Source organism: Tenebrio molitor, chromosome 3 (genome assembly GCF_963966145.1).
Source record: "Tenebrio molitor chromosome 3, icTenMoli1.1, whole genome shotgun sequence".
In the NCBI taxonomy this organism is placed as follows: Eukaryota; Metazoa; Arthropoda; class Insecta; order Coleoptera; family Tenebrionidae; genus Tenebrio; species Tenebrio molitor.
This window is the reverse complement of record NC_091048.1, coordinates 27,607,260-27,628,202: the sequence shown is the minus strand read 5'-3', so window position 1 is coordinate 27,628,202 and position 20,943 is coordinate 27,607,260. Positions and strand designations below refer to the sequence as shown.

The following is a 20,943-nucleotide window of genomic DNA, read 5'->3' as shown; positions in this document are numbered from 1 at the left end:
CAGGAGAAAAAAATTTTCGTCTAAACCGAAAGAATGCCCTTTCTAAGTACACTTTTGGATGTGGTTTTGCCAAAACGCTCTCGTGAGCTTGCCCGTTTTAATTTGTCCCTCAGAAATCGTAACAACCGGTTTACCACATTACAAGGTTATATGTAGCCTTTTTATTTTTTATGTCCGGTAAAACTAAAATTCTATTTATAATTTTGTTCGGTTAAATTATGGTCAACGACGATCATTTAAATAAGTTTATACAGGGTATTTTTGAAATGCGTGCACAAATTTTAATCACGGACACTCGGAAAAAATATTTAAAAAATTTTATGTCAAAAAATAAAATGACATTTATTTTTTGAGCTACAACTTTTTTAAATTACTTTTAGTTTTCTACGTTGTCCTACAATCTCGTAGGTAAAATTTCGGCACATTTTAAAAATACACCCTGTATATAATTTTTTATAAAATGTACGCCAATGCGAAGTAACCTATAGGAAATATGCTTTAAAACAAGGAAACCGCATTGGTGTACGTTTTATAAAATATGATATTCAGGGTGTATTTTTAAAATGTGCCGAAATTGTACCTACGAGGTTGTTTGACGATGTAGAAGACTAAAAGCAATTTTAAAAAATAGAATTTTTTAGATATTTTTTCCGAGTTCCACAAGAAGCCAGTAGCGCGTGGTTAAAATTTGTGCACGCATTTCAAAAACACCCTGTATAGTTTGTCCAGCGAGAGATTGGTTGACATAAAAATCACTAACGCATATATTTTTTATTTTTCTAAAAATTTACAAAATTCCGCATCTATTGAACTTTCTGCTGCCTTGGCAAGATCCTAACTTTGACATCTTCCTTCGGCCGGAGCACCAAGTCCGGCCTGAACTCGATGTCGTGCATGTCGTCGACCTTTTCCAAGGCGAACCTGCGCAAGATGCCGCACAGCACCGTCTTCAGCTCCAGCAAGGCGAACCTTTGACCGATGCAGTTCCGGGGCCCTGCGCTGAAGGGGATGTAGGCGAAGGGATGCCTCTCGGCGACTTGCTCCGGAAGGAAGCGGGCCGGGTCGAACTTCAAGGGCTCCGGGTATATCTCCGCGTTGCGGTGCAAGTCGAAGATGTGGATGTGCAAGACGGTGCCTTCGGGAATGGTGTAGCCCGTCTTGGTTGTGAACTCTTCGCTGGCGTACCTGGAAATGAAGGGAACGCTCGGGAAGAGGCGCAGCGTCTCTTTGATGCACCGCTCTGTGTACTTCAAGTTCTGCAGGTCTTCGTAGGTTGGGATTTTGGTGGGTCCCACAACGTTCAGAATCTCGGAGAGGATCTTGGTCTGGATGTCCTGCAGGTTGGCCAAGACCAAGAGCATGAAAGAGATCGCCATGGAGGTGGTGTCGTGGCCCTCGAACATAAACGTGTCGACTTCTTCGCGGATGCCTTCGTAGTCGATGTCGGCGCCGTCGTTCTTGGCCGACAAGAGCAAATCCAGCATCGCCAGGCGCTTCTTCTTCGAGTAGAACGCCATGTTTTGGGAAACGTTTGTTGTTCTTTCCTTCTCCCGCTCTGCTATTATGTTGGTAGAGAAGTCGTGGAGGATCTTCACTGTGGCGTTCTCCTCTTCTGCTAGTTTGCTCATGCTGTAAATCGCGTTGATGCGGTACCACGGTTTGGTCAACCGCCGCAAAAATATATGTCCGATCTCGTAGATAGCCTTCTTGTACTCCTTCTGGTGCCGCTCGTCAATACTGCTGATTCCCATGGCAGTCTCGGCGATCGACTGCAACGTGAAGTGCGTCACTGGTGGTACCACGTCGATGGTTTTTCCGCACTCTTCCTCCAACTTCTCGACCAGCTTGCCAGTCTCGTCGTTGAAAATGTGCAAGAATTGCTGCAAAATGCTGAAGTGGAACGCTGGGGTCAAGATCTTGCGCCGATTGTGCCATTTCGTCCCTGCAACACATTATTCACAACCTCGCGGAGGCTTCTGTGGGAGGAGTACCTGTGCTGGTCAGCAAACCGGTCCCCAACCAATTATACAAAAACGTGTAGATCTTGCTCTTGGACAGGTGTTTCGTGGAAGACAGTACCAACTAGAAATTAACTTTTGACCCAACAAAAAACATTCTCCAGTACTCACTTCGATGTCCTCGGGTTTCAAAAAATTCACGATGTCCACGTACAGCGTCGAGAATCTATAGATGGGGTAGTACTGTTTCGAAAAGTTCCTCATCCTCGTGAACATCGAATCTGAACAAAGATAATTCAGTTGAGACTTAAGACTACAAAGTACTCACCTGTATCTTGCATGAATATGCCCATGTGACCAATGATAACCCTCTCCGGTGGCCCTGGTATGCGCTTAAGTACATTCTTGTTCCTCTGGTACTTACTAAAAGAACGTACCACTTTCACCAATACAATTACACCTAAACTTAACAAAACTAAATAAACTGATAACATTTTGTACAGATCGCTGTGTTATTTGTGGATCGAACTTTGACATAACAGAACCTCGTCCAGCAGGTTTCGAAACGTTACTCCTTTATATTAGGCTTTTGTTTTCTTTGCACAGATAAAATTAAACTTTGCGACGAGAATAATAAACTCGAACTGCGCCGCACTGTTGGGCAAAATATTCTTATCGCTGATAAAAATAGATTAATCATGCTAGAGCACGGAGAGTTGCATACAGCATATTCGTTTGCGTTTCTTTATCGCGATTTGCTTATTTTGATAAATAAGAAAGGGACAAGTGGAGCGCTCTGAGGTTCCGAGTTTTCCGCAAGGATCTCCAAACGTCATCTGTTTGTTTTTAAATTAGGTAAGCAGAAGAGGTGTCAAATCGTGACAGACAATGTCCATGGTCGTCACGTCTATTACGTGAATCATTATTAACCGGTAGGACAAGTTGTTTGTGCGGCATGATGCAATGTTTTAGTCCCCCACGAAGCAAAATCAGGTGCACGTATTAAAGGTGATTAAAGTTTTACCGCACGCACGAAAAACCCTATTAAAAAATTAGTAAAAATTATGAAACGTTGGGGTTACATTCCCTTGATATAAGGCTTCAAATGTGTGCAATCAGTTTTCCCGTATCACTTTATTCAGAGCCATAAAATAAAAAAAATAAATAATAAGAGTGCAGTGTCATAAATAAACACCTCATTGTTGGGAAACATCTGTTGACTACATTTTTAGTAATTCTTAAGTCCCTAAAGGGTACCATAAACAAGCCATGTCAACCTCTTTTGTGGAATCTTGCACTTTAATATCAAATTCCATTTATTCCTGAACCGGTGATGTTTTCATGATTTCAATGACACAAAATTTTTGAAAGGTCTGTCATCGAAAAATTATGTACATTGTTTGTTATGTCAGTTTTCACATTTTTAACTGATCATAATTTTTCAAGACATTTTTCATAATGTACACAAAAGATAAAAAGAAGGATATGATTCTCATACAGGGTGTCGCAAAATTAACGTATTCCAAATCGGGGGTTTTGTAGGGAAAAATCTCAGGAATCTGGAAAAAATTAAATAAAAAATGTAGGGGGGTGGGGTCTTTACAAACATATATGGGTTTGAAAGTTCAAACTTTTCATCATGTTTTTTTCAAATAAAAAATATAAATGGTTGTCATTCATTTTGAAATATGGTGAGGATGATTATGTAAAATATTAAAATATAAATGAAAAGACATTTCTTGAAAAAACAGCTTTATCTCGAAAAAATAAAAGTTTTATTTTTCCAATTTTTGTTCAAAAGGGAAGTACAACATAGCTAGATTAATATTAATCAGGTACTTTTGAACAAATATTGGCAACTTTGATATTGTTTTCAAAGTGACAGCAATTTTTTTTTAAACATTTTTATTTGATCAACAGGATGTCCCCTACTAACCCCCGAACTCGGAATACGATAATTTTAAGACACCTGTATATGCAGAATATAAAAAAATGGTGCCCAAGCTGCATTTATTTACAGATGCCGATTTCCAAATAGGCAATATCCATGTTTGTTGTAAAAACTTTTGCTCATAACCTCAATGAGGAGTTAAGTGTCATGATTAATCTTATTCGCCAAGCTACTTGGATTGCTAACTTATTTCGAATTAAACAAAATATCAAGTTCTAGGGGTTTCTTGTACTTTTGGTTGCATATAACGAAATTTTCATCGGAAGTCTCTCGTAACTAATCCTGTATAAATGTTTCACGAAGACGATGAAAATGTATAACTGGTTGCGTTTCAATATTTGTAAGGCCCATTATTACTCGTTAATAACGCTGTATATCAGCTTCTATAGGATTTTAGGATTAAAAAAATGTAAACAAAAACTTTGTTTTTCAATGTTAAAAATCTAAAATTATGGAAAACTATTTCTAATTGGCATTCACAATTTGTTTGTAGACTTTCTAGACACCATGTGAATTTTTTCAGAAGTTTTAACAACATTTAGATTTTTCAAAATCTGTAATTAATGCAAAATTGGAGCACTGTTTGCATCAAGATGAAAAATTTGTGGTGATCTTATTTTACTAATGCACGTCATGCACTTTTTAATTATAAATAAAACTACATTGTCATACATATAAAACAAAGTATACAGACAGAGCAGTCTAGACGTTATTTCATATACGTTATAAGATTATTATCAACCAATTTTGGTAGGTATTCAAAGTGAAAAATAAAAAGTAGGTACCTAATAAAAATAAAAAATAAAATAAAAATAAAAAGTTATATAAATTCTTGAATATAATCATCTTCATTATGCCGTAAACACATAAATAACTATCACAGTAATTTTTCACCATCGGTAATTTTCACGTGTTTAACGATTTAATTAAGCGACGTTTAACGCATTGGTTTGCGTAACAGCCGGCCGTAAACTACAAAAGGAAATTATAAAAAAATATGTCCTTTGTAAAAAATAAAATAATGAAATAAATAGAGCATCACTGGCGTAGTGCTAGAACCGGCTTCGGATAATAATGGGAGTCGGTCTCCATACTATTACGCTTGACCGGTAAACGCACTTACCGCCCTTGATTCTTAAATAACTAATTGTTCATTAAATTATAATCATTATAGTTAATTAGTTTAATAAGTTCATACAATACAACACGCCAGTCAAATAAAAAGGAATAAGATGTACAGTTACAATGAGTTCTTGTTTTACATAGTGATAATGTTATTGGAAACTTAACTTGTGATGTTATCTTTTTCAGAAATCGTAATTAAGCGTAGAAATTAGAACAACTTGATATAAATCGATCGATCACTAATGTAGCAACATCAGAAAATTCGGAATGTTAGTTAAGAGTTACAAAATCTTGAACGGTCCTTAATGACTATATACTTGAATACTTGAAATACTTGAAACTAAAGCCAGAGTAATAGAATTTACTCAACTTCAATAATTTTAAGACTAAAATGTGTAATCAGAGAGCTAATTTCTCTGTAAGATTTATCACAATCCGCGATCAAAACCTCCAACACATCTTCTAATTTCAGCAAGAGTGAAAATTAAGTTTTATTCCTAATTAATAATTTAGTTACTTTTTATCGAGAATATTGCAAACTGGACTCAATTAGTAACGTACTTCATAACAAGTGTTCAATTGAATTGTTCATCAAGTTGGCTAAGACAGTATTTTTTAAGAGACAACAACGTCGTAAATTAAGTTGGTTAGACAAAGATAGCGACGAAAATGAAATCCAATTTGATGAACTTTTCGATTGAACACATATTATATTCTGGACATTGGTGTTGAGGGTTCAGAACAAAAAAAAAAATTGGATTAAAGCAAGATTTATTTATTTCGCAACAGAATCTCATTTAATACATTCTGGGCAGAAATTTCACCCTGATGTTGTTCTTGCTTCGGACCATAATATCTGTCACTAAAACAATTGATTCCTACGGCTCAATCAGAATTTGTGTTTGTTTCTGGAAATTACTCACTTGAACTTTGGGATGACTGGCGATCACCATCAAGGCAAAAGTAATGGCGGTGGAAACAGTGTCGTGTCCTCCAAACATAAAACCGTCCACTTCTTCTCTGATACCTTCATTATCGATGGGTCCTCCTTCTCTTTTGACAGTTAGCAACAAGTCCAACATTGCCAACCGTTTTCTTGTCCTTTCAGTCGAACAACTGTGAAAATCTTTTTCTTTTTCAGCAATAACGTTTCTAGTGAAGCTGTGTAGTGTCTTGACAAATTTCAGTTCTCTGTAAAAATGAGGAGTGAAAATGTAAAGCCAGATGTTTAAAAGGTAAGGGCGACAGATTCGAAACATTATTGTGTCGATTAAACCATGAATCGCTGTCTTGTAAGCTTCTTCTTTTTTCGAAACAAATTCCAGTTTTATCCCCATTGCAGTCTCTAAAATGTGAACATACTCGTACTAATCAAGGGCATAGATGTACATCTCTTCACCTCCGATGATCTTCAGAGCGAAATGAGTAATTATCGGAGATATCTCAGTGCAGGTGTTGTCACACTCCCGCTTCAACACTTCTACCATTTCCTCGGTTTTCTCGTTGAAGATTTCAATAAAGTCTTGAAGGATCTTAAAATGGAAAGCTGATGTTAAGATTTTCCGACGCGTCTGCCACTTCGTTCCGCTGCTGGTCAATATTCCAGTACCTAACCACTTCTTCAGCGAGTCGTAAATTGGACTCTTCTTCATGTGTTTTATATTGGTCAGAATCAACTGCAACCAGACGGTTTTACTTCTTTTTTTCCGTCGTTTTAAAACTGACCTTCATATCTTCTGGGCTCATTACGTTAGCAACTGCTACAGACATTGCCCATGACTTATAAATGGGGTAGTACTCGACACCCCATTTTCTAAGCACCTGGAAAATTTTATCTATGTTCCGGTTAATTTACAGTCTCACCAACACAATATTGTGGTACCTGGACTATCTTGAAGAGGGTATATATTCCCCAAAAACCAGTTGAACGTAGGAGGTCCTGGTAATTTTTTAATGTGGCGGACGCGACTACAAGATTTTTTTGATTTTTTTGTTTCTACTTTAAAAAAATAATATAAAGTAGTCAGTGCTATTACACCCAAGAGAACTATCCCCAGAAGCATTCTTCAAGCTGTCGGTAGTCAACAAAAAAAGAAGAAAAGTTATTTATTTATATGAGAAAAGACGTTCCAGTTTGATACTGTTCTGGGCCCAAAACCTTTTAGTGCAGAATAATATTTCGTGAGAAAGTAAGACACACAATCTCCGAAGTTGCGAACGTAAACCGAAACTTTTATAAACGCAGCAATGACTGTCTGTGCAGTCTCTGACAACGGTTGTCACAAGACTACAAAATGAACTTTTGTATTTAACATAAAACATAAGTAAATATACATTATTTAGCATAAAGTATACACTTCTTAGTATGCACTTGCTGCTTACTTAGCATACACTACTTTGCTATACTAAGGACAACGTAACATTTTTTATTTTTCACTTTCGTATAATTGCATGATAACTCCTAGGATACGAAATACGTAAACATGTCCATAACAACCGGGGAATAATAAAAGGGCGTAATAAGAATAAACGGGCGTAATAAGAATAAGCGGGCGTAATGAATTCATAACGCCCTCATCAATTCATAATTGCAAACATGCCAATTTTTTTTTTTAAAGAACACGTATAGTGAAAAATAAAATCTTGTATGCACCATGGCGTCACCGAATGATTGCGCCCATCGAACGATATCCATCTCTCGGGCGGGAGTGAGTGAGAGGTGATAAGGAGAAGACAGCGGGCAAGAAAGAGAGGGCATGCCGAAATCGCCGAAAGCAAGGAAAGAAAGCAGCAAGAGAGAAAGAGAAGAGGGTAGGATGTCGGAAGAAGGTCTGAACCCATTCAGAAAGAGTTCCAGAACCGAAAGATCCCCAAGTAGAGGCGAAGAAAGAAAGCAAAGCAAAGAAATAGAGGAGAAAATAGAAACAGTGCTCAGAGAGATAAAAGAGGATATGGCGGGAATAGTAGAGGAGAGCAGAGCACGAAGAAAGGAATTAGCGGCAGCGAGAGAGAAGGAGGGAGAGCAAGAAAGAGAGGACATGCTGAAATCGTCAGAAGTAAGGAAAGAAAGCAGCAAGAGAGAAAGAGAAGAGGGTAGAACGTCGAAAGAAGGCAAGAACCCACTCAGAAATAATTCCAGAACGAGAAGATCACCAAATAGAAGCCAAGAAGAAAATCAAAGCAAGGAAATGGATAAGGAAATGAAAACAACCCTGATAAGAGAGATGAGAGAGGAGATCAAAACACTAAGAAAGGAATTGGCGGCAGTGAGAGAGGAGAATGGGGAGCTAAGGAAAGAATTAGCGACAGTGAGAGAGGAGATGAGAGGAAGAGAAGAAAAAGGGCAGTTGGAGAAGGCAGATTGGATGAAAAGGATGGAAATGATAGAGGAAAAGATGGAACAAAGAGAAAAGAAGGAGAGGAAGAATAATGTTATAATAACTGGAATAGGAGCAATAAGTGGAAATGTAGAGAGGGGGGTGGAAGAATGGTTAGAAAGGGAGATAGGGGTGAAAGTGAATGTAAAGGAAGCATTTAAAATAAATAAAGATAAGATGATGCTGGCAAAAATAGAAAATTGGGAGCAGAAGAAGAACATAATGCTAAGTAAGAGTAAGTTAAAGGAAAAAAAAGGTGAGAGGATGTATATAGATGACGATTTGACAAAAGAGGAAAGGGAAACACAAAAGAAGTTAAGAGAGTTGGCCAGAGAGGAGAGAGATAGAGGAAGAAGGGTGAAAATAGGATACAGGAAAATACAGATAAACGGGGACTGGTTTAGATGGGATAAGAGACAGGAGAAACTGAAGAAAATTTGCTAGCAGAAGGAGAGAATAAGAAGACGACTCGGCGAGAAAATGCACAAGGAGAAGGTGAATAAAAAGGTAGAGGGACAAAGACACAGAAAAGTAAGAGAGAAGAGAGAGAATAAGAGAATCGAAGTACAATAGGGAGGGGAGAGAGTGTGTGTGAGAGAGGAAAATGATAGCGGGTTGCAGAGGTGGGGACGAGGAGAGAGAGAACAGGAATGGGAAGGAAGGAGAAGAGAGTGAGAAGGTGCAGGAGGTGACGCGAGGACAGTGAGAAGATCGAACACATGCGGCGAAATGTGAGAGAGAAAGAGAAGGGAATGGGGAGAAATATGGAACGAAGATGGCAGGGAGATGGATGAAAGAGTAAGGAAGAGGAGAGAAAGAATAGAGAACGAGAGGAGTGAGGGAGAAGAATAAATTGTTATTTTTATGTTTATGTTTTGTAATCACATCAGGAATCCGAAAGCCCGTAGGGCAAAATAAAGCATTTTGTTGTTGAACACGTATAGTGAAAAATAAAATCATGTATGCACCACGGCGTCACCGAATGATTGCGCCCATCGAACGATATCCCCCTATATATTCTTTTATCTATGATCCATCTCTCGGGCTAAAGCCCTCGAGCTGGATTCTCCGGGCGTAATCATCGTTGTAACGCCCTTGGTACATAAATAGCTAATCTGCCCCGGCCATTACATTTTCTTAGTTAGAAATCAAATAGGTTGTTACGACCATCTGATTTACACAGAAAAAAAATCTGACATTCGAATTGTCTTTGTGACATTTTATTTTTTAAAAACTAAAACAATAATTGTGGAATTGTGGACTTGGTAGATTTTTGACAGATCTGTGCCATAAAGGCCAATTTATGCCCACTTTTGAGAGCGTATAAAGACGATTATTGACTAAAATAGAATAAATAGTAATTTAATATACGAGTTTTATAAGACACCATTTTGTCGCACGCGTTTTTTAGAGCACGACGAGTGCAGCGAGGAGTGCTATAAAGCAAACAAGTGCGACAAAATGGCTTATAAATTAAGTATAATACACTCTTTTTTCTATTTTGTCCCAATTTTAAATTAAAAAAAAGTTCAAAACATAATGCTAGGAAAATTAATTTGGTGGATATAAAGGGTTGGTAATACTGATAACTAGACGAACAATTGCAAGTTTTGAATTTAAAGTGTCGTGAAGTGCAGTGATCACCTAGTCAGCAACTACTCACTGTGAATCACTGCCAACATTAAAAATTTAAATAAATGTTCCTGAAACCGGTATCGAAAAGAACTCCTTTTCGAAACCCGTTTGAGGTGCAAAATAGAAAAAAGTTATTATATTATAATTCAGAATAAGTGGCATCTCGGTAGGCGTTGGAAATTCAAATTTACGTTGGCAGCAAGACCCTTGCTAATAATTCCCTAGTTTCGATGCTGTTGGTAACCTTCGCTTTTAATTTGGCCTTGATATTATCATTGAAATCGTTTTGTGTTCATTTTCTTGTTATAAGTATTTGGAATTTCCTTGTTTCATTTATGAAAAGTGTATTATTTGTCTGGGGGTTATCTCTGCTGTGGGTGAAAACCATGTCAAAATTATGTAACGTATAACTTCAGAATAAAGTAATGACGGTTTCACATGTTTATTAAATTTTTTGACATAACATAAAGCTCACTTTAGAGAATCAACGCCTACCGCGATGCCATTTATTCTGAATTATACTATATAAAACGTGCGGACCAATGACTGAGAAGTGGGTGGAGTTTGATAATGGCGCCAATTTAAAAAGTGGAAAGGAACCTTTGCCACTATCCACTTGTCTTTTGACATTTTATTTGGCGCCTTGGCTTACAGTGTTTTGCTGTTGTTTGAGCGATTTGCGCTTATCTACTGGCTTTATCTCAATATGTCACGATTTATTTTAATCTGCAATTTTCATTGCAAAGTTTCATTTGATTTCTGGTAAATTTTAAAATAGATGTAGGTACTGTTAAGTTATTTATTTTCCCTGATGGTGAAATTTTCCCAAAATAACGATTTAACAGACTTCGGGTCGAGATACACTGGAGACTACTCGAGAGTACAACCTAAATGTGGGGGTGGGTGGTGATAATCGGAAGAAAGAAAACTCCGAGTGGTTTAAACGAAAAGAATACATTTTCACTCAATTCAGCACACGTAAAAATCTGATTATTTGATAATAAAAACGTTTCTCACACACTCAATAATTATGAACAAATATGAAGGGTTGTGCCCTCGCTGCGACGGAAAAAAATAAAGGAAAACTTGAAAAGTAAATTGATTTCATAAACTAAATTAAAAAAAAGGGGGAGAGCCGCCACGATCGGCGGGACCGTTCCCTCGGGCCTCACCTCGTTTTCCCAAAAAAAAAGCTAAATTCAAAATAGAAAATGAAGTCGCGCGGCGTACGAGGACACAAAAGATAATGAAATAAAATAAACAAGAACTCTTACAAAAAAAAAACTGTTATCGGCCTGACCGGCCGTTTACAGCCGAGGTCACCAGCAGACCGATAACTCAACCCGAACAAAAAAAACGTTCTTCCTGAAACGACGCCCTGGCTTCGCGAAAACTAAAAAATTTTTCTGGTCTTGATCGTCACGGGGCGGTCGACGTCTCTGGAGACCTGGACGTTCCTCGGGGACTTCCTCGGGCCCACGGTGGACGACGAAATCCGGGCGTGGAATTTGACTCCGCACTCCGGCGTTTGGTTCTTCAGGAACCTTCCGTCGGGGATCCGCAAATCCGCTCCTCGGCGTCTGGGTTTGGAGTTCGTGGACTCTTCTTCCAGCCTCACCCTCTTCGGACCCTCGACGTCCCTTTTCTCGCCGTTTCAGCCCCTTTCACAGTCCCGTACCGATCTGACCTCCCTGACCAAAGACCAAAGACAAATAATGTTTATTTTCCTCGATTTAGGGATTTTTGTGGCGGTTGGTAATGTCTTAATTTTAAAAGTGAAAATTTGATCAAGTCTTCAAAGTCGCCATTTGTTTTATCCAAATTCTGCCACAAAACACGAATATGGAAGATCATCTTTCATGTACGCCCGCTGAAAAACGTGAAATTGCCAAAAATACGGTCGCGAATTTGTTGCCTGATAAATTCTGATAAATAATTCTTTGCACATTTTGTAATTTAAACTGACACGCATGACGGATCAAGCTTTGCCGACCTAAAAATTTTCGTAAAATGTTCCGTGAAATAATGGCTATAAGGACATCCCAGATGATGACGTCGCGTTCGTTAATATGTCTATTAGAGAATCAAAATGGAGGCAAATTACAAAAAAGTCTATGCTAGCACCCAAATGACGTTATTTGAGTGCTTTAATAGGTCGTTGGCGTGTTAGAGTAGACTAGTAAAATTTACTGTATTGATGTTGGTAGCGTGAAGTGTCAACTGACAGACGTCAAAAAATAAATCTCGCAGAGAACAAAGCAAATTAATAAATAACAATGAACAAAACGTTTAATTTTCATTCTGGGATTTAAACTTCTCCGGCAGTAAATTTTCTAACGTCCTCTGTGCAATTTGCCTAATTTGCGGCGGCGTTAGTGATAAACTTTCTTCAGCATTCATTTTCAAACATCAAATGCGCAAATAAAAAAATCTGACGTTTTAAATTAACTTTTTTCACAGCCGGCTAAAATTATGCCACATATAAAATGTCACCAACCACCGCAAAATTCCCTAAATTTATTTTGTAATGAATCCGAGACTGCTTTTATTATGATAAGTTTCAGTTGTTGTTACGTGACATCTATCATGTATTTGCCTTTAAATAAAAATAACCTAAAAAATTTACATTAATTTAGATGTCAACTTCATGTCAAATTAAAAAAAAAAACAAACTAAAATCACCTTTTTTTTTAAACAGACGAAGGCGATGAAAATGTATAACTGGTTGCGTTTCAATATTTGTAAGGCCCATTATTACTCGTTAATAACCCTGTATATCATCTTCTATAGGAGTATACGATGTAAACAAAAATTTTGTTTTTCAATGTTAAAAATCGAAAATTATTGAAAACTATTTCTAATTGGCATTGACAATTTCTTTATAGACTTTCTAGACACTATGTGAATGTTTTCAAAAGTTTTGGCAACATTTAGATTTTTTAAAATCTGTAAGTAATGCGAAATTGGAGCACTGTTTGCATCAAGATGAAGAATTTGTGGTGATCTTATTTTACTAATGCACGTCATGCACTTTTTAATTATAAATAAAACTCCATTGTCATACATATAAAACAAAGTATACAGACAGAGCAGTCTAGACGTTATTTCATATACGCTGTAAGATTATTGTCAACCAATTTTGGTAAGTATTCAAAGTGAAAAATAAAAAGTACCTAATAAACATAAAAAATAAAATAAAAATAAAAAGTTATATGAACTCGGGCAAAGGCCCTCGTATTTGTAAACTGTTGCCCTTGAATATAATCATCTTCATTATGCCGTAAATATATAAATTACTATCACAGTAATTTTTCACGATCGGTAATTTTCACGTGTTTAACGATTTAACGATTAAGCGACGTTTAGTGGCCAGCCGTAAACTACAAAAAAAGATTATAAAAAATACCTCCTTTGTAAAAAATAAAATAATGAAATAAATTGAGCATCACTGGCGTAGTGCTACCGGTCTCGGATAATAATGGGAGTCGGTCTCCATACTATTACGCTTGGCCGATAAAACGCACTTACCGCCCTTGATTCTTAAATAACTAATTGTTCATTAAATTATAGTTAATTAGTAATAAGATGTACACCTGCAATGATAGTGATAATGTTATTGGAAACTTAATTTGTGATGTTATCTTTTTCAGAAATCATAATTACGCGCAGAAATTAGAACAACTTGATATAAATGGATCGATCACTAATACAACGGAGTTGTAGCAACATCAGAAAATTCGGAATGTTAGTTAAGAGTTACAAAATCTTGAACGGGTTCTTAATGACTTACTCTTAATAATTTACTCAACTTCAATAATTTTAAAACTAAAATGTGTAATAGGAGAACTAATTTCTCTGTAAGGTTTATTTATCATCACAATCCGCGTTCAAAACCTCCACCACATCTTCTAATTTTGCATCAAGATTCGCATCAAGAATAAAATCTGGCAAGATGTAAGGCGAAAAGCAACAGTGAAAATTCAATTTTATTGCTAATTGATAACTTAATTCAGCCTTTTTATCGAGAACATTGCAATTATAGTAACGTACTTCATATTGGTGTCGATAACTGAGGTAGAAATAACTTGTAAGTGGTAATAGAATTAAAGCAAGATTTATTTATTTCGTAACAGAAACTCATTTATTACATTCTGGGCAGAAATTTCACCCTGATGCTGTTCTTGCTTCTGATCATAATATCTGCCACTAAAACAATTGATTCCGGGGTGTCTACTGCTTCCAAAACAAAACTCCCCAAAATTCCACACAGAACAGCCTTCATTTCCAACATGGCGAACTTTTGGCCCAAGCAATTTCTGTGTCCTGCACTGAAAGGAATGTAGGCAAAAGGATGTCGTTGGTCGCAGTTGTGCGGCAGGAATCGATCAGGATCGAATTTTTCAGGATCAGGATAAATGTCAGGGTTGTGATGGAGATCGTAGATGTGCATCTGCACCACTGTACCCTTCTTTAGTTTGTACCCAGTGTGTGTTACCAAATCTTCGCCGAGTATACGCGCAATATAGGGCGCACTTGGATAGAACCTCAGGGTTTCCTTGATACATCTCTCCATGTATGTGAGCTCTTGCAGGTCGCGGTATTGTGGTTTTTTCCTGATGTCTCCCAAAACGTCTCTCATCTCTTGGACAATTTCCTCCTACGGCTCAATTAGAATTTGTGTTTGTTTCTGGAAATTACTCACTTGAACTTTGGGACGACTGGCGATCACCATCAAGGCAAAAGTAATGGTGGTGGAAACAGTGTCGTGTCCTCCAAACATAAAACCGTCCACTTCTTCTCTGATACCTTCATTATCGATGGGTCCTCCTTCTCTTTTGACAGTTAGCAACAAGTCCAACATTGCCAACCGTTTTCTTGTCCTTTCAGTCGAACAACTGTGAAAATCTTTTTCTTTTTCAGCAATAACGTTTCTAGTGAAGCTGTGTAGTGTCTTGACAAATTTCAGTTCTCTGTAAAAATGAGGAGTGAAAATGTAAAGCCAGATGTTTAAAAGGTAAGGGCGACAGATTCGAAACATTATTGTGTCGATTAAACCATGAATCGCTGTCTTGTAAGCTTCTTCTTTTTTCGAAACAAATTCCAGTTTCATCCCCATTGCAGTCTCTAAAATGTGAACATACTCGTACTAGTCAAGGGCTTAGATGTACATCTCTTCACCTCCGATGACCTTCAGAGCGAAATGAGTAATTATCGGAGTTATCTCAGTGCAGGTCTTGTCACACTCCCGCTTCAACACTTCTACCATTTCCTCGGTTTTCTCGTTGAAGATTTCAATAAAGTCTTGAAGGATCTTAAAATGGAAAGCTGGTGTTAAGATTTTCCGACGCGTCTGCCACTTGGTTCCGCTGCTGGTCAATATTCCAGTACCTAACCACTTCTTCAGCGAGTCGTAGACTGGACTCTTCCTTATGTGTTTTATATTGGTCAGAATCAACTGCAACCAGACGGTTTTACTTCTTTTTTTCCGTCGTTTTAAAACTGACCTTCATATCTTCTGGGCTCATTACGTTAGCAACTGCTACAGACATTGCCCATAACTTATAAATAGGGTAGTACTCGACACCCCATTTTCTAAGAAGCTGGAAAATTTTATCTATGTTCCGGTTAATTTACAGTCTCACCAACACAATATTGTGGTACCTGGACTATCTTGAAGAGGGTATATATTCCCCAAAAACCAGTTGAACGTAGGAGGTCCTGGTAATTTTTTAATGTGGCGAACGCGACTACGAGATTTTTTTGATTTTTTTGTTTCCACTTTAAAAAAATAATATAAAGTAGTCAGTGCTGTTACACCCAAGAGAACTATCCCCAGAAGCATTCTTCAAGCTGTCGGTAGTCAACAGAAAAAGAAGAAAAGTTATTTATTTATATGAGAAAAGACGTTCCAGTTTGATACTGTTCTGGGCCCAAAACCTTTTACAGCAGAATAATATTTCGTGAGAAAGTAAGACACACAATCTCCGAAGTTGCGAACGTAAACCGAAACTTTTATAAACGCAGCAATGACTGTCTCTGACAACGGTCGCCACAAGGCTACAAAATGAACTCACTTGAAACCACTATTTAACAAAGTACATTACTTAGTATACATTGTTTAGCATAAAGTATACACTCCTTAGCATGCACTTACTGCTTATTTATTTATTTTTTTTTTGCAATAAGTACCTCCTTTGCTATATTAAGGCCAACGTAACATTTTTTATTTTTCACTTTAGTATAATTGCATGATAACTCCTAGAATACGAAATACGTAAACATGTCCATAAAAACCGGGGAATAATACAGGGCGTAATAAGAATAAGCGGGCCTCATAAATTCATAATTGCAAAGATGCCATTTTTTTTAAAGAACACTTATAGTGAAAAATAATAGTATATTATACGCCAAGGTAGAGAAGACATTTTTTTAAGCCGAGGTAGTTTATTCCCCGAGAAGCGAAGCTTCGAGGGGAATAAAGAAGCGAGGCTTAAAATTGTCTTCTCTAGCGTGGTTTATATACTATTTTTTTCACTACTAGATCCGTTAAAACCCTTTCTAATAATAATTATTAATGAAATTTGTTTGTCCGATGCGACGATCCGAGTTCTCATTTTTCAACGGTTGCTATGAAAATTGAAAATCGTCTGTCTACGTTAACCAATAAAATCAAAGAAAATCTTTCGTTGCTAGGTGCGGCTGTTCATTATTGACCTTGGTTAATAATGAAAATTATTATTAACCAAGCGGATAAAGGTTACACACCTTTAAATTTAAGCGATAAAATAATTTCAGATATTGTTGAGCCAAATATACCTGACACTATAGCAAATATAAAACAAAAGTCTTTACATGGGAGATATTTTAAAGAACTAGAACAACCAGAAATTAATATTCAAGCTTCTCATGCATGGCTTAAAAAATCAAATATTCATCCTGAGACTGAGGGTTTTATATTTGCAATACAAGATCGTGTTATAAATACAAGAAATTATAAAAAACACATATGCGGATTACAATCGATCATTGATAAATGTAGGATTTGCGGAACTGAAGGGGAAACCATGAACACATCATTTCTTCTTGCACCGTTTTGGCTCAAAGCGAATATAAAAAACGTCATGATATATTCGCAAAAATTATACACATGAATTTAGCAGTTAAATTCAATTTATTAAAGGATACACAACCACATTATATTTATAAACCCGAAAGTTGTTTGGAAAATGACAGTTACAAATTATATTTTGGTCGTACAGTTTTAACCGACATTCATATTCAGCATAACAGACCAGACATTATTATTTTAAATAAATAACAAAAGCAAGCATATCTTTTAGATATAGCTGTTCCAAATTCACACAATATAACACAGACATATAATACAAAAATTAATAAATATTTAGAACTCTCCGTTGCTATGAGAAGTCTTTGGTGTTTAGAAAAAATTTCGATTTTACCATTTATAACTTCAGCAACAGGAATAGTACCGCAATCTCTTTTTAAAAATTTAAAAATTTTGGACTTAGACAACAAATTGGTGGTTGAAATTCAAAAAGGTATATTATTATACTCATGTCATATCGTGAGGAAATTCCTTAACATTGACACAGAACATAAAACACAAACAAGTCAAAATGTGGAGGCGAGACGCCGGTAGCGGTAATTATGTTGATAAGCACTGCACTATTACTTGATAGTATTATCCGTAATAGTGTATGTACTCCGGCAAAATTGCCGTGCCGCCGGGTGGAGGTGGGATAGTGTGAACCAAGGGAGAGAAATTCTACTTCTGGGGTCGGTTGGAGAGTCAATAATGACGCCTTCTGAGACTAGTAGTAAAAAAAATCTTGTATGCACCACGGCGTCACCGAATGATTACGCCCATCGAACGATATCCATCTCTCGGGCTAAAGCCCTCGAGTTGGATTCATCATTCTCCGGGCGTAATCATCGTTGTAACGCCCTTGCTGCATAACTAGCTAATCCGCCCCGGCCCATTACATTTTTTTAGTTATCAATCAAAGAGGTTGTTAAGGCGATCTGATTTACACAGAAAAAAAATCTAACATTCGAATTATCTTAATGATATTTTATTTTTTTAAATCTAAAACAATAATTGTGAACTTCATAGCAAAATTCTAACCTTAACTTTTTTTATGTGTCAAAATTTGACACTACAGTGTTTTGCTGTTGTTTGAGCGATTTCCGCCCTGTCTATTGTTTTATCTGAACATATCACCGTGTATTTTAATCTGCAATTTTCATTGCAAAGTTTCATTTGATTTCTGGTAAATTTTAAAATAGTTGTACCAATTGTTTTAGGGTTATGGTACACCGCCTCCATTTTGCTATGGAGAAATAAGTAAATTTAACTTTAACCTACAAAAGAAGCGCTTAAATATTATAGCTTTTTTATTTCATCTGAAATAAACTAATTTGCCGTAGTAATCAGAAAAATTTTGTTAGTATTTCGAATCGACGTTTTAAGACGCTTATTAAACTGTTTTTGGTAATTTTTAGCTTTCTTATATTGGCAACATCAGTCGTTTCACGTCAGGCGTCAATGTAAAGTGTGAAGCTTTGAAGTAAATTTAGTCAATCCTTTTTCTCCACGTCTATTAAAGAATGGATGCATTCTTGTTGGATATTCAGTGAAAGAATGATATCAATTCCACGCCCCGTGTTAGAATATACTGAAATCCACGGCTCTCGACCAATCACATCCTTCGTATTTTTGTTTTACAACGGCAGATCGCCAATCGAATGCGTTTGAGAACAGTAAGTCGCGCATCGCGTAGCAACCGCTAAACGAGGCACCATTTTAATTGTCAAATATTAAAAATCAAATTCAATGATTGTTTTTTCTTGGTATAGTCGTGGAGAAAGTATAGTCTTCAACTAGCTTATAACGGCAATTATTCACTCGGATATTTTTAGAACATTATTTAGGAGGACGAAAATTCTAACACGAGCCGTAGGCGAGTCATAATTTTGAAAGGCAATAATAGTCCAATCAATAGGGAGTTTTACCTTGCAAAAGGTACAGAAAAGTTTATACTTGGCAGGTATCTTCTATCAGGCATATTATTAATATTGTTGAGTTTGCGACCTTGGGGGGTTGCCGCTCGCCCCGCCATACTGGAGAATAGGGGTGTAAAATCACATTTTTGCGATTATTTCATTATCCGTGCGAGATACCTCTATCTAAGTTATTATAGAAAATGTAGAGCATGCAATTCTCTACATTTTTTGTTCTTTATGTTTTTTGTCAGACCAATAGTTTCGTAGTTACAGCGTGTAGAAATCGAGAATTTCTTTTATTTTTGTATTTTTTATTCTTTTCCACACCACCACAGAGGTAGAGCAAGAGGGTGCGTCTTTTTTTATGTGGTGTCCCCAGTGGGCATAGTCCACGATGCAGTAGAAGTTTACTGTTTTACTCTTTTTGATCTCTTTGTAGCGTAGACGGACCCAAATGATCTGGATCGAACGGTATAGATGAGCTGAATTCATCAGAGTTTATGAATTCGGGAATTCCTCTTGAGAATTTTCCTCTTGTTCCTCAGGGATAATGAAATAATCGCAAAAATGTGATTTTCCACCCCTATTCTCCAGTATGGCGGGGCGAGCGACAACCCCTCAAGGTCGCAAACTCGGCAATATTAATAATATGCCTAATAGAAGATACCTGCCAAGTATAAACTTTTCTGTACCTTTTGCCAGGTGGAGCCATTTTTATGTCTCTATTGACTGGACTAATAATAATTCTTACAACAAATGGTCAAAATGTTGTCCTTGAACATCTTGACAATATCCTAAACGATAATAAAATTCGTTTTGGACGTTTTCTATTATTCCAGTGAATTTTTTTTATAACATAATAACTCTTTCAAGGTCATTGAAAAGACCGAACAGACACTATCAGCAGAAAGTTTTTTTTTATCCTAATTGACCTGTCTTTAGATTTTTTTCAAAAATTATCATTTGGGTGTTTCCAGGCTTTTTGGACAATTATGTTTTGTACTTTTCGTTTTTTACACAGTTGCATACACACGTTCCATATTCGTTTGCGTTTCGTTTCCGCAATTAACTATTTCCGGTAAATAACAAAGGAACATTGAAGCACGGGAGGTACCGAGCGTTCCGCAAGGATCTCCAAGCGTCACCTGTTTGTGTCTCTCCAATTTTCCTACATCTCAAGTATTTTTCGATACGGAGCCAAATTTAGGCCTAAAAACATGACTTTCAGAATTTTATCAATCTCTATAAAATGTTTAAACAATTTCCTGAGTATTTCCTGCCATGCAAATGTATAATGGATAATGTGATTTGTACCACGCAAACAATTATTTACTGTTAGAATTAATTAATGCACATGACATGACTACATGGGCGGCGCAATAAATTGAGTGGACTAATAATAAAGATCTGACTAGCCAAGGTAAACATGCAAGTTGCATACTCAAACAGTTTTTAGTATGTATTCCGCAAGTGAGAATTTTTGAAGATTTCTGTCACGCAAGGACACACTTCTCTTGTTCCAAAAATAACACAAAGACGCTTCTAATCAGTTTGTTCTTCTTCAAGACAGTTTACAACACACTAGAATGATATACATATTTTGAATATTCAGAAATACAAAAAAATTGTTGCGAAATTATTCTGTCAATATGTTGAAAATGTTTCTTTTGAAAACTGAGTCTCAATTTGAATTTTTGAGTTTTAAAATGTTTATTGCAGCTCGGAAAATAGTATATTACACTATAAGTGATGAAAGTGCCTGATTTTTCAACGAGCAATACATTATATACCTACTCGCGAGCGCCAGCGAGTGAGGATAGTATTGCGAGTTGAAAAATTGAACTTTGATCACGAATTGTGTATACTATTTTTT

At 36.7% G+C, this 20,943-nt stretch overlaps 3 protein-coding genes across 3 annotated transcripts; 1 reads left to right on the top strand and 2 right to left on the bottom strand.

Annotated features, from left to right (window-relative positions):
- Positions 1-756: 756 nt before the first annotated feature.
- On the bottom strand, positions 757-2,639 carry LOC138125698 (cytochrome P450 4C1-like). Its single transcript, XM_069041149.1, has 4 exons — positions 2,287-2,639; positions 2,130-2,239; positions 1,992-2,082; positions 757-1,942 (listed from the first exon to the last, which is right to left on the bottom strand). The coding sequence occupies exons 1-4, from the start codon at positions 2,450-2,452 to the stop codon at positions 804-806; spliced, it is 1,506 nt and encodes a 501-aa protein (XP_068897250.1). The 5' UTR covers positions 2,453-2,639; the 3' UTR covers positions 757-803.
- Positions 2,640-7,790: 5,151 nt separating this feature from the next.
- Positions 7,791-8,855, top strand: LOC138126608 (uncharacterized). Its single transcript, XM_069042402.1, has one exon. It carries the CDS (start codon positions 7,791-7,793, stop codon positions 8,853-8,855), a length of 1,065 nt encoding a protein of 354 aa, XP_068898503.1.
- Positions 8,856-14,144: 5,289 nt separating this feature from the next.
- LOC138125699 (cytochrome P450 4c3-like) lies at positions 14,145-16,710 on the bottom strand. Its single transcript, XM_069041150.1, has 5 exons — positions 15,708-16,710; positions 15,551-15,660; positions 15,225-15,501; positions 14,749-15,170; positions 14,145-14,703 (listed from the first exon to the last, which is right to left on the bottom strand). Exons 1-5 carry the CDS (start codon positions 15,886-15,888, stop codon positions 14,191-14,193), a joined length of 1,503 nt encoding a protein of 500 aa, XP_068897251.1. The 5' UTR covers positions 15,889-16,710; the 3' UTR covers positions 14,145-14,190.
- Between the last annotated feature and the right edge of the window lie 4,233 nt (positions 16,711-20,943).